Source organism: Podarcis liolepis (genome assembly GCF_965112155.1).
Source record: "Podarcis liolepis genome assembly, chromosome: 11".
Taxonomy (NCBI): Eukaryota; Metazoa; Chordata; class Lepidosauria; order Squamata; family Lacertidae; genus Podarcis; species Podarcis liolepis.
This window is the reverse complement of record NC_139565.1, coordinates 34597519-34610807: the sequence shown is the minus strand read 5'-3', so window position 1 is coordinate 34610807 and position 13289 is coordinate 34597519. Positions and strand designations below refer to the sequence as shown.

Below are 13289 nucleotides of genomic sequence, written 5' to 3'. Positions count from 1 at the left end.
GTAAACTAAAGTTCACTGACAGAACTATAAAATGATGTTGGCTGGTAGAAGTAAGTGCTAGTATCCCAAACACCAGGAGCTCCCAATGTGCACATAGAACTTCACATGAACATATATTGCTTATCATTTTCAGTGATGAAAAATGTGCATGTAAAGCCATCTTTTTTTCATGTGCAGAGCTTTCATCAACATTGAACAGAACAAGGAAGACCCCACTGATCAATGTCCTATGATCCACGTCTTAAGAACAATATTACTTTGTTCCCCATATATTTATATTAAAGGTGGTTTTATAGTTGACCATTATACGGGGTCTCATTAATTTAAATACATTAGTGGGTTTTTGTTGTTTTCAAACCAAATGTTTCAATCATTTTTTTTCAAAAAAACATTTAAAATGCATCTGTTTTGTTCAGAATCTGCACACTGAAAAAACAACCTTTTGGTTTTTAGAGTTTAAGAAGGTGTAGCATAATTTCATACCTGATATGTGAAATGTTTTATGATTGAATTATAAAGACCACTCGCTGTCTCTATATTAAAGTGCATACTTCTTAAAGCAGCGGTTCTGGAATCTGTATCAGTGGATCGCACTATCCCAGAAAGTGCCTCAACTGTGGATACTCCTGAGCTGTCCCCGTGTAGATCTCCTTCGACTCCACGACATCTACGTTATCGACAGCCCGGGGGTAAGGTTAAAAAAAGCAAAACTTTAATACATTGCATGGTTATATCAAAAGGACCTTGTAGTGATAATAAATTCCGAAACAATTTGTTTACTATCTATTTCTGTTCTCTTTCTGCAAAATGTAAGAAAACAAGAAGATGTGAATAACACCATTCCAAATGATTAGCATTTGAGCAGCAAGAGAACGAAAAGCATATTTGCGTTCGGATGCAATGAAATGTTCTGCAATATTTTGAACTAGATGTACATTTGTTCGAGAAAAATATTGACTTGAGTCTTATAACTGACAGATTCTCATGAACCAAACTGAGGGGACATATTGTGCACTGTGTATGGTGATGAGATGTATGATACCGATCACTGTTAGTGGGAAATAAGTCTATTTGTGTGGCACTGAAAATGTACAGATGGTATTCTAATTACTCATTACAGGATGTGAATAAATTGCTTAACCAGGAGTGAAATTCTTTTGGTAGAACTCCAGTAAATCGTGTGTCCCACTAACAGATGCTTAAAGGATGCAACATACTGACAACTTGGTCCTGAACCCAACGCTTCCATTGCATGAGCCGGAAGTAACTTCTTTCTCCATGACTCTTTTAATCAAATCCATAGTAGAATTTTTACATCTCTCTTGGGAATCAGGCCATGCGGAAGTTCAGTATGATTAGAAATTGAGCGTGGAATCTGATTGCGCCTTCCCCTCATGGAAATGCTTTTTCACATATATTTTTTAAATCATTTTTCATTACCGTGTCTCACATTTCATTGATTATAACCATACATTCAATCACTGACTTCCCTTCCCTCCCTTCCATGGTTCTAATTATTTATCAATGAATACTTCATATTCTAATTTCCCCTTATGTTCATATTTCTCTCTCCCCCTATATATTTAATGCTTTAGACTGCTGAATTTACATTAACCCTGCTGACATTTCAGCCTGAGTAACATGATTCTTCAGATATTCTGCAAACATTTCCCACTCCTCCTTAAATATTCCATCTTCCTATTCTCTATTCTGTTAGTTAAATTCCTCTCATGGAAATGTTTTTGATCCAGCTGGTGCCTCTGCCAACAGGTGGGGAGAGGGGATTTTTACCAGCCCCCTTTCCCAAATGCTGCCCCCTAAAAATGTCTTCTGGAGGGTTGGCTGCCCTTCTGGAACAGCATGGGAGTCTGCAGGAGGAGGTGGGAGTTGACCAAAATATATATTCCTTCTATTAGCAGAGGCCTTTGCTGAATCAAAAACAAAATCACAAAATGTTCTGTTTGTTTTTTCCAGCAGGAAGGTTTGCTTGTATATATGCATGCTTAAACAATGTTTTTTCCTCTACCATAAAAGCATACATGGAGATAGATATCCAAGCTTGTGGTTTTCATTTACAAAACAATGCTCGCTGTTGATGTTGTTTTATTTTTTGTTATTTACTTTGCAGTACAGGCGACTGACAACAGTCATTGTTCCGTTTCCCCTGCTTCTGCTTTTGCTATTGCTACAGCTGCAGCTGGGCATGGGAGCCCACCAGGTGAGCCTTCTGGTACCAAAATTTTTTTGGGGGTGGGGTTGAATTACTGAGCACTAGTAAGTGAATGCAGTCAATATTTGCAATCGAATATTTGCAGGCTGCTCTGGGGGGCTTTGGTCCAAAAGGCAGCATAAAACTAAGCTTAACTAACTGAGAAATACTATACCAATTCAAAAGTAAATCCCATTGAATTCAATGGGGCTTGCTGCCACATAACAAGATACAGGATTTCAGGCTAAATGATTGACAAATACTTCTTTGAAATATTCATCACTGTGCTCATGGTGAATGAATGAATGAATCTTTATTTGCATCAGACATCGGCCATAGCAATAAAACAACAGTATGATATATAAAGAATAGAAATAAAAAGTCAATTATATAAAATAACATTTTAGGGTTTTGAATCAGTAGTCAAATAGTGGGTCTTATTCTAATTGCCCCAGCTAAAAACCTTGCAGCCTTTGCTGTCACCTGCTCATCTTGATCTGCCAAGAGAAAGGACACTGTGGCAGTGACTGGGCAACCCAGAGTGGACAATAAAAGAGGGGTGATAACCTCATTCCTCAAGTCTTTATAAAGAGTGCAAGCCAGAAGGGCATGCACCATCAATTTGTTATGGCCATCTCCACAGGGACATAAGCGTTTTTTGTGTGGAATCTGTTGGAATCATCTCTCAAGTACAGCCAAGGGCAATACATTCAATCTTGTGAAAGTAAAAGTGCACCTGTATTTTAGAATTGCTAGGTTATGCAGATAGGGTGCCAGAGAGTCAAAAAGGGTAGGTGGAAAATTGTCATACCATGGGCAAAATTTCCTTATTGTGGCCAAGTTGTTCTGACGCTCAATATCATTTAGGCGCTGACAAATTAGACTGTTTTACTGAAACCCAAAGTGAGTAGCTGTTGTGATAAACCACAGGAGTGAAGTTTTTGATTGTCTATCCAGGCGCAGCACTAGGGATATTAGACCGGGGGGAATTTAAGTTTAGGCGAAGCCAATCGTTAAGTGTCCTATGCAAAATCCGCAATTCCATCAAGGGAAGATTAGCCTCTAGGCGCAATGATGCGTTTGGGACACAGGGTGGTACAGAGAAAATTTGCCTTAAGAACTTTGATTGGACAGCTTCCGTAGATCCAAGGTGAGTGCCTGTCCAAATCTGAGCACCATACAATAACTGTGCTAGGGGTTTAGCTTGGAACACTTCCAGGACTGATGGTATATGTTTACCACCTTTTGTGTAGAAAAAGTGTGCCAGAATTTTGGCGATTTGGGACGCTTTTTCTTTGCACATTTCTGGCGTGCTCCCCATGATCCTGTAGACTGGAATATAAGGCCAAGATATCTGAAAACTTTGACCTGTTCAATTCGCTGGTTGTCCATGCGTCATCTATGGGCCCTATAGTTTCTTGAGAAAACCATGACTGTTCTCATGGTGTACATGGGTGCCAGTCCTGTAGCCAGAAATTATGTGGTAAGCAGGCCAGGAATAAGATGTAGAATTGCCAGTCTGTAAAGGCAGGTCATTCAATACACTTACATCAGTTAAATTATTTCTTAGATAGCAATTCAGTAGAGACCAATTCAGTCTGCATGCTTTTCCTTGTACGCCACATTGAAAGGACTAGAGACTTGCTTTTACAAATGAAAGCTGAAGGCTTAGAAAGGGTTCCTTAGAATATCACTGGCAGGTTCAGCTGGCAGGGTGGTATGGGCAGGGCAGTGAGGCTCACCTCACTTTCCAGCACTGAGTATCTTTGCCAGTTATTGAGAGGGGCAGGGATGAGGAATGAGGAGCTCAGCACAGTGCAGGTGGGTTTCAGTCATCTGCCTTCAACCAAGTAACTGAATGATTTGCTCCAGCAGATTGCTGGTACGTGGTTGATTGTGTATTTCTTTTGCACTTGTAGTGTTTACATTTTTACTGTTGTTTTTAATTTGTTTTGTTTTGTGTTGTTGCACACTGCTAAAAAAATGTTCTACTGCTACAACACTGGGAGAAGGATGAAACGCTTCAATCTGTAGTTTTGAAAGGTGAAAGCATCCTCTCATGTTTGCCATCTAGCACACCTTATTGGTGCACAATAGGTGCTGTTTTTGCTAGAATGAAGCATGGCAGTGTTTTTCCACTGTATTCCCCATTGATTAAAATAATGGCCTTGGCATTTCCTCCCTAGTGTATTTCTACCTGAAATTTACATATTTATCATATTTCCTAAAGTTTGTCTTTAGACTGTTTGGGGTGTCAATAATAGGCAGAGAATTCACGTGCTTCAACCTGTCCTTGAATTTTATACTCGGGAACATTATTTCTTTTTTTCTTTCTTTTCAATATGCACGAATTCTGTGATCAATTTGAATAGACTTCTATTTTTGTTCCAGAACCAAGAGCTGTTTTGAATCTAGAGAACTGTTGCTTAGCAATTTTATCAACTGGTTAGGCAAATGCTATCCTTCAAACTGAGGGGAACTGCACCATGCAGCTTTTATTAATCAGCAAGCTTCTATTAAAATCGTAATTATTGGAGGAAGAGAAAGAAGACTGCGCCCTGTTAATAAATACATCTTCAACTGTAAGGGGAGGACCAAGGCCACTGGCCCCTCTATGGCAGGTCATGGGGTCCTTCCTGAATTAAGCTGCATCCTGAGATTTAATTAGTGCAGCCTGTAGTCAGAGAATAGAGCAAAAGAGAGGAGAAGACAGTGCATGGGCAGTGATGCTTTCGGCATGTGGTAGAAAGCTGCAAGAAACACCTAGTCTTGAGCTGTAAATTGGAACAAACAGCAATCCACAGAAAACTTAATTGCCGTTTGCTCCAATTAAGTGCTAAAGAGCAGTTTTCCCTGGGAGAAAGTAGTGCAACAAGAGGAAGTGTGGATAAGCCCAAAGTCACTGGTGAGGATCCTGAAAACTTTGCATGTTAGTATATTCACTGTATATTGAGCAGCCAAAATTACTAGGCTAAAATCTAGTGCACTGATATATATTTATAAGGGAACTATCTGTGAAGATATAAATGACCCACTGGTATTTATATATTGTTGGCAATTAATTCATCATATATATTGCATTTTGAAACTTGCTGATAGTCTTTTCTGCTGACATCCTTGGCCTGATTTTTTGTTTTACTGAAAGCACAGTTCATATTTCCTTTGACTTTCAGGAGCTTTGCATTTGGGGGGGTTGTTTCCACATTGCTGCCTTAGAGCACAATGAAGTTGGTTTTTTAAGGTACATTCTAGAGCTCTCTACACCTTAGCTGTTCTCATCAGTATGGGGTCATCAGTGTCAGATTTTTTTCTGTCTTTACTCCTATGCAATGGTGTTCACACATTACACAGATTTCTATTTGCTGGGGCTTTTTCCTCCGTTTCTTTACTTTCTGAATCTGCCTAAAGCTTGGGTACACTAAATTGATGTTTTCAGTGTTCTTTCCACTACGATTCCAAGATCTGTTTCCTATGATAGTCACTATGAATATAGACACCATCAATGCCAATGTATCGTTAAACTGTTTTCATAAAATGCATCCTTTTGCACTTAATTGAGATTGCTGTTGCTAATTAGCATAGCCCTGATATTATCACATTTAATACTTGCTACTCTCTGTATTTATAACATTTTCATGCTCCTTTTTTTTGCAAAAAGCACAATAACATCATTCTGTCTTCACTGTGAAATGGTTCTTTAGATGGCTGTTAAGCATAGGATTGCAAAATCTCCGCTGCCTAAATGTCGGGAGAGTCCACTTGGGAAACCCCAACCTGTGCATTATGTAATATGATATATAACAAGCAGAACAGGTGGCTAACTAGTAAAAAGATTTCTAAAAAACAGATAGCTGCAGGTGACTAACCACAGCAAGTCAAACTGTGCTGCAAAGGAAACCAAAAATTATGCACAGCATTTAGTCTGTTTTGCAGAATCATTATTTTCCAATCCTAAATAATTAGTCAGACCACGAACAAGCAGAAAATGCATTTAGTAAAAGTTCCAAATAAAAATAAATAATAATTGCAAATGACACAAAAATGAGCAAGGAAAAAGATAACTGAATCTGCAGAACAGACAATGATAAATGCAAAAACAATGGGGCTATTAAGTATGATAAACCTTACTGCCGAATAATGAGGGTAACGAAGTATAAGTGGGGCTGACAATGTTTAGCTAAGGACAATTAACAAATATATTGAATTAATTAGTGAGAGGCAGCCTCATACTTCAAAGAGGTAGATAAATATGCAGAAGCTTCCAAGACCATTTGTTGCGTGCAGTCAAACACTGCATAGAAAGAAAAGGGAAGGCGACAAACAGGGAGCTATTCATGGTCAGTCAAATGACGCTGCGTGTCATGTAGAGGAGCCAATATTTGTTCAAATTTGTGCATCTAATAAAGTGCATGTGCTAGGAAAACATAAATGCTGATGCAATAAAGACTTGACTCAAGTTACCGTATATTAGGTTAGCCAACAAAGGCAGTTAGAGAAGGTCTGCCAAAGACAAATATCTCTGGTATAGGAATTTGTCATCAAACAGTTATGAGATGGTCAGCTTATTTTTGGACATACCTTATGTATTATTGGAATTGTTCGATTTCAGCAAAAAAAAATTAAAACAATCGGATAGGTTCCACAACAAACTGCAGTGCATAATCCTCTCCCTAATAGGCCAGTAAGTGCTGATATTACACATTTATTTTAAGGGTTAAGTCACAGTAGAATACAGAATCATACCAAAGGTCCACCATCATCCTGTTTCCCGCAGCAACCAATCAGATATCTCTAGGAGATCTTCACTTGGGTTTGAAGGCAATAGCCCTTCACTGCAGTTGCACCTCCCAAGTACCGTATTTTTTCGCCCTATAGGACGCACTTTTCCCCCTCCAAAAATGAAGGGGAAATCTGGGTGCGTCCTATGGGGCGAATGCAGGCTTTCGCTGAAGCTTGGAGAGCGACAGGGGTTGGTGCGCACCGACCCCACTCGCTCTCCAGGCTTCCGGAAGACATCCGCAGCCTGTTTCCCGGAGCGCCGGGCGTGCTGAAAGTAGAGCTCCCGGTGCTTCGGGAACACATCCGCAGCCTAAGCAGCCCTGCGGGAGGTCCCGCAGGGATGTCTAGGCTGCGGATAGCAGCCTGCTTCCCGGAGCGCCGGGCGCCCTGAAAGCAGAGCGCCCGGCGCTTCGGGAACACATCCGCAGCCTTAGGCAGCCCTGCGGGAGGTCCCGCAGGGATGTCTAGGCTGCAGATAGCAGCCTGCTTCCCAGAGCGTCAGGCACCCTGAAGCAGAGCGCCCCACGCGCCGGACAGACATCCGCAGAGTGGGGAGCCCTGCAGGAGTTCCCCGCAGGGCTCCCCACGCTGTGGATAGCAGCCTGCCGCCCAGTGGGCGGGGCACCCTGAAGCAGAGCGCCCCTCGCGCCGGGCAGACATCGGCCAGCCCCACAAGCTCGGGGGACAGCAGGGAGGCGCAGCGCCGCCATCCCGCTGTTCCTCGACCTGGTTTGGTTTCCCCGACCTGCTTTTGGGGGGAAATAAAGGGGGGGGGAATTCCCTTTATTTCCCCCCCCAAAAAACTAGGTGCGTCCTATGGGACGAAAAATACGGTATTTAGTGGCAAATCACCTCTGATTTGTTTTGTTTAGCTATCATGGTTAATATCTGGATACACACTGATTCTTTGTGCAATTGTCTAATCCTGTTTTAAAGCCATCTAAGATGCCCGCAACAGGGTGAGCTCCCGTTGCTTGGTCCCTGCTCCTGTCAACTTGGCAGTCTGAAAGCACATCAAAGTGCAAGTAGATAAATAGGTACTGCTCCGGTGGGAAGGTAAATGGCGTTTCCGTGTGCTGCTATGGTTTTGCCAGAAGCAGCTTAGTCATGCTGGCCACATGACCCAGAAGCTGTCTGTGGACAAACACCGGCTTCTCGGCCAGTAAAGCGAGATGAGCGCTGCAACCCCAAAGTTGTCCGCGACTGGACCTAATGGTCAGGGGTACCTTTACCCATTACCTTGTGGTACTCAACTCAGCGAAAAACAGTACCTTCCATTTGCAGTCGTCCCCCCCCCCTGAAATTTATATTTTAGATTTGAAGAAGTGTCTATGATACTCAGGACTACATAAGAAAGGACAGAACAGGTTCAGCCATTCATTTTATGTATTTATAAATGTATGAATCTTCTCCCTATTAGGACTTTTTGAGATATATATATATATATGTACACACATAGATACACATCTCATATAATATAAATATGTAAGCAAAATCTTCAAAATCCTTTAAATGTGTTATTTTCAAAAGTTATGCTCTGAGCCAATGGGCTATGTGTTGGAGGGGGGGGAATTACTCCCGTAGATTTTCCTTTTCATCTAGCAGCATTTATTTCATCTTGAACTTTCCTTTTAAATTGTGTAGGGTTTAATAACTCTGAACGAACATGCGATAAGGAGTTCATAATACGTCGAGCAGCCACAAATCGTGTCCTGAATGTCCTTCGCCACTGGGTCTCAAAGCATTCTCAGGTACTTTTTGTTACATTTTTCCAGCAAAATCTCCATTGTATTAAAGAGTTTGTGCGCGCACACACAAAAACACATAATTAGTTTGGAATTACCAATTTGGGCTCTGTGTTAAGCATCACAATTGTCATATTAAAAATTTAGGTTTGCAGTGCAGCCTCATTAGAATAGTTCTTCTGTATATTGCTGTGGTGTAATTACAAGGGGACAAGGTTTGCTTTTCTCATTACAGTCGTGTTTTACTCAAACGAATGCATTGTTGGGAATAAGCTAATAAAGGTTGGTTTGTTGATCCGTTCTGAGATAGGCACAGAGTTGCCAAAAATCTAGCGCTGGGGACTCAGCTACATTAGGTTTGTTTGTTTAAGTTATAAATGCGTTATAACACTGTGACACCAGATGGTGCTGTAGAGCTGAAATTGGAACTGAATGAAATTTTCCATTGTGAGCTTTACAGCGGTTTTTTCCAGATCATTTTCAGAGTGTTTCTTTTTAAAAAATAGGTGTTTAGATGCAGCCTGGATCAGCAAAATATGTCTCCACTATGATTAGCTATTGAAATATAATCATGAGTCATGGCTCTATGTTGTTCTCCTATTACTTGGGCTTGCCCTCGTTCAAAGAACAGCATAGTTACTCATGGGTGATTTAAGCATTTCTTTACTGCATGTGGAAAGCATTACATAACAGGGAGTAACATTTCAATTAGGCTAACTGTAGAAATCATGGAACACCTCCATATAAGTGCCTCTTTCTGGCTGTGGCCGGAACAGGTATAAAATTGCTCTACCTCATTAGGTGCAGTGGATCCCATGCAAACTAATCATGCTCTGTAAAATGTCACATTGAAGGTTGGTTGGTTGGTTGGTTGGTTGGTTGGTGGCTTCTGTGCTAACTAAAGAAGAGTCCTGCTGGATGAAACCAAAGCATCCTGTTTAGTACAACATACAATGGCTAAACAAATGCCTATGGGAAGCTCACAAGCAGGATATGAGTTCACTCCTGCTGTTGTTCCCCAGCAGCTGGTATTCAGATGCATTCTACCTCTGAACCTGGAGGTAGTATATAGCCATCATGACTGATAGTCTTATTCTCCATGTTGGATGCATAACATTTGATTTAACACCAGGACCTTCTGTGCATCAAGCTTATCACTGTAAATATGTATTTTCCTCTGTATAACACCCCCCCCATGTATAAGATGCCCCCTATTTTGGGGGACTCCAAATTGAGAAAATGGGGGGGGGGGAGATTGTATCTGTGTATAAGATGACTCACAATTTTGAACATAATTTTAAAACCTAGTTTTATACACGGAAAAGTACGCTAAATACATTACTTCAAATTAAGTCTCCAGTGCTAGGCTCTAGAGGAATCTTGACTCTACAGTATAAGCTAAGTCCTATAAGCTAAGTTCCCATGGCTCAGGGATCGGGAACTTTCCACGATACCATTTAATTCATAGAAGAAATTTGTGGAGGCATACTTGTGGCAGAGTTTCATTATATGGGAAGCTGTTCAGGATCTGTTTAGCACCACCTAATCTGAAGCTGTGTATGAGCAAATAAAATAAATACAGCATAATGAACCCAATGCCATCACATCTACAAATGAAGCAACTGTGTTACCTTCATAAAATATGTTGCTGGTTTTTTAATAATGTATTCTGTTCATACCTTCTCTGTATGCTGAGTATGTTATGGATCATGTCAGAAAAAGTGAGGTTGTTAAAAATGCAAAACATTTCCAAGCAAGTGTACAAAATATTGCAACTTGCAGGATCTAGCCACATCAACATTGGCATGAGCAAGAGACCCAAAGTGGACCAGATGTATTAGAGAATTACAGCATGGTTATTTATTGACTTTCACATTAGCCTCATTTTTCTCCAAGCTATATATAGGTTTATATGGTCTTGGGTTGGATCCTTCGTCTAAGGCTGGGGGTGGGTGGGTGTGCCACCCCCAAAAGTGAGATAAAACTCAGAGTACTATGGTAAAGAGATCCTAGGGTGTAGGGTTCTGTCTGAAAGCCCAGACAGGGGTTGACAGACCATAGAACATCCCTGAATGGCATCCTGGTGGGATTTCCTCATTAGATTTGCATCACTGGGTGGTACCCATTCACCAGGATCAACCCTAATGGAGATAACAGCCACCAGTCAGGTTGACTGGTTCAGGGTACATACCCAATGCGTATGCCAAATTCTGACTTTGATAGAATCATAGAGTTGGAAGGAACCCTGTGGATCATCTTGTCCAACCTGAATATGCAGCTGTCCCATACAGGGATAGAATCTGCAACTTTGGCATTATTAGTACCACACTTTAACCAACTGAACTATCCTTAGAATTGTCTATAATCGATGAAATTGTGGCCATTTTGATCCCAAGCTGGTGTCATGTTTTTCTTACTGCATACGTACTGTTAATCCCCTCCCTCGGTAACCACTGACTTGCTGCGCTGTGGCCTGCGAACATGACACCCACACAGTATGAATTAGACAGTTATAAGGAGTTTTTGGGCCACATATGATCTCCATGCTTTTAGTTCCAATTATAGCAATCGCCAAAAAACTTTCTAATTGGTTGGTCTTGGTACAATTAAATGATGAATTTGGCACCTAAATGGTCATGTACAAGACAAAGCAAAACTGATACGTCTGCTTTTTGCATTGTTCCAGCAAAAAAAGTTGCAGAAGTTTAAAGCTTTGATCTTCTGCAACACTTCAGGGAACATGAGTCGCCCTCACTGTACTAAGCATACAATCAGTCAAACTAATTAGAAGTGCACTGCGGTTGCCTCTGCTTCAGTATGACGGATTCTTCATTAAGCAACTGGGGTTTTTTTTGGTGATGACGGTAAACATTCTAACATGCTGGAATTAGTGTCTCTTTTTTTGGTAAGCAATAGCAAAAACAGTTAGCTGAGAATCCCAGTTGAATAGATTGCTCGTTCAGAGTTACTGTACACGTTACCAGTTTATGAAATGCACAAACAGTAAAAGCTCTTTGAGAATTATGAAGTCATTTCACTAGTACAAGTTGTACATTTAAACTAATTATATCCAATCGGGTTTGACAGACAAAAACTGCTGTTACAGGAACAAAACTGGCAGGCTCCAGAAATGCTGATACCTGCTTTTTGCTCAGAAATAAGTGGAGTGGAGAGGAGACTTTTGCAGCGCCAGCCAAGGACAGCTCTATTCCCATGTATTTCAGTTCAGGCCACACTGAACGGAATTAATTGATACAAGTTGATTAGGATTCACTTAGAATTTATTTCTAAGGCAGAATAATAGATTTGTCAATTGTACTTTTAGAATCATGTGATAAAAGAACCTGAAAGGTACCTTAAATTAGAAAACGTATCTCTACTAGAATGCCCCCACCCTCCGTGTGTGTGTGTGTGTGTGTGTGTGTGTGATTTAAAAAAAAATAGTTTTCAACAATATATAAACAAAACAAAAAGTTTTCCCCAATCCCGCCTTCCATCTGCCATAACAGAAGATTAATGTATAAGATTTTTCCATAAGCCCATGGGTGAAGTCGGTGGAGGCCGGTCATCAGGGTGTTCACTTGAATATTTTATAAGGGGTACCAAACTTCAATAAAACCATCCACCTCAGATATATTGTTCAAGGCATGTTAGTTTTTGTTAGTTTCTCAGATAAGGCAATTGTCCATATGTTTTGTCTCCATTGCGCAATGTGTAGATGTTCAAGTCCTTTCCAGTTCTGTGCTATAAGTAGTTGTGTTGCTATCGGGGGGGAAATAATAAGTATATTAAAGTAAGTTGGTCTTTCTTAAAAATTGTTACTAAACCCAGACTTGGATTACACTATACATTCTGTTTTGTAATATTACTTCAGCGAATAGTTTTACTGAATAGTTCCCAGAATAGTTGTACTGGTTCACATGTCCACCACATACAGATTATTGTGCCATTGCCCTGTATCCTCTCCAGCATGCTAGTGAAGATGTTATGCAAACGTAAGTCTGTCTTAAGGGCGTTAGATGCCATCTATAAATTAGCTTAAATTAGTTTTCTGTTATGCAGGTTGATACTGATTTTAAAGGAATTTTTGTCTGTTTTCCAAAGTAGCAGAACGTTGCCCCAATGGCAATATCATGGGATATTTTATACAATATTGACAGAATTATATAGAATGTTCAGTCGTATTTAGAATTAATTTTTCAAAAGGAGTCAGTGACTTGAATGCTTTGAATTTAACTGCTGGGTTTGAAAAAAAAGTATAATTTAATGTATAAGTAGTCAATTCACATTGCAACCTCCATGTTTTCCATGATTTGCTCTGCTGTGAGAGTTATCGTTTTCATAGAGACTAACCAATCTGTATAAGCCTTTGGCTTTCCATTTTACATCATATTTGCTGTCTTGGCGCAGCCATGGCCTGATAGCGGGGGCCATTTTTTCTTGCCCGCACAGCTATTGGGGTGTCTCCCCTGCTGATTTGGCCTTGGCCTGCTTGAACAAGCAATGAGGGTGCCAGCAGGGCAGGGTAGGTGGTGACCTGGCTTCAACTTGGTCTG

The 13289-nt window shown here is 40.6% G+C and overlaps 1 protein-coding gene and 1 long non-coding RNA gene across 6 annotated transcripts in view; one reads left to right on the top strand and one right to left on the bottom strand.

Moving 5' to 3' along the window:
* RASGRF2 (Ras protein specific guanine nucleotide releasing factor 2) overlaps positions 1-13289 on the top strand; it is a 93950-nt gene that overhangs the window by 62053 nt on the left and 18608 nt on the right. For 4 of the 5 annotated variants that reach the window (XR_014517056.1, XM_083465185.1, XM_083465182.1 and 1 more), the window contains exons 16-18: positions 561-689; positions 2129-2218; positions 8633-8739. Coding sequence is in view for 4 of the 5 variants with exons in the window: in XM_083465185.1 (XP_083321311.1) it covers positions 561-689; positions 2129-2218; positions 8633-8739 (326 nt within the window). In the remaining variant the exon portion in view is untranslated. The remainder of the gene's footprint in view (positions 1-560; positions 690-2128; positions 2219-8632; positions 8740-13289) is intronic. The other variant, XM_083465183.1, reaches the window with a different exon arrangement.
* The window catches only part of LOC310688743, a 66541-nt gene continuing 56480 nt past the window's right edge, over positions 3229-13289 (bottom strand). Inside the window, exons 5-6 of the long non-coding RNA XR_014517126.1 lie at positions 9527-9647; positions 3229-3728 (exon numbers count right to left, since the gene is read on the bottom strand). This is a non-coding gene — a long non-coding RNA (uncharacterized lncRNA). The remainder of the gene's footprint in view (positions 3729-9526; positions 9648-13289) is intronic.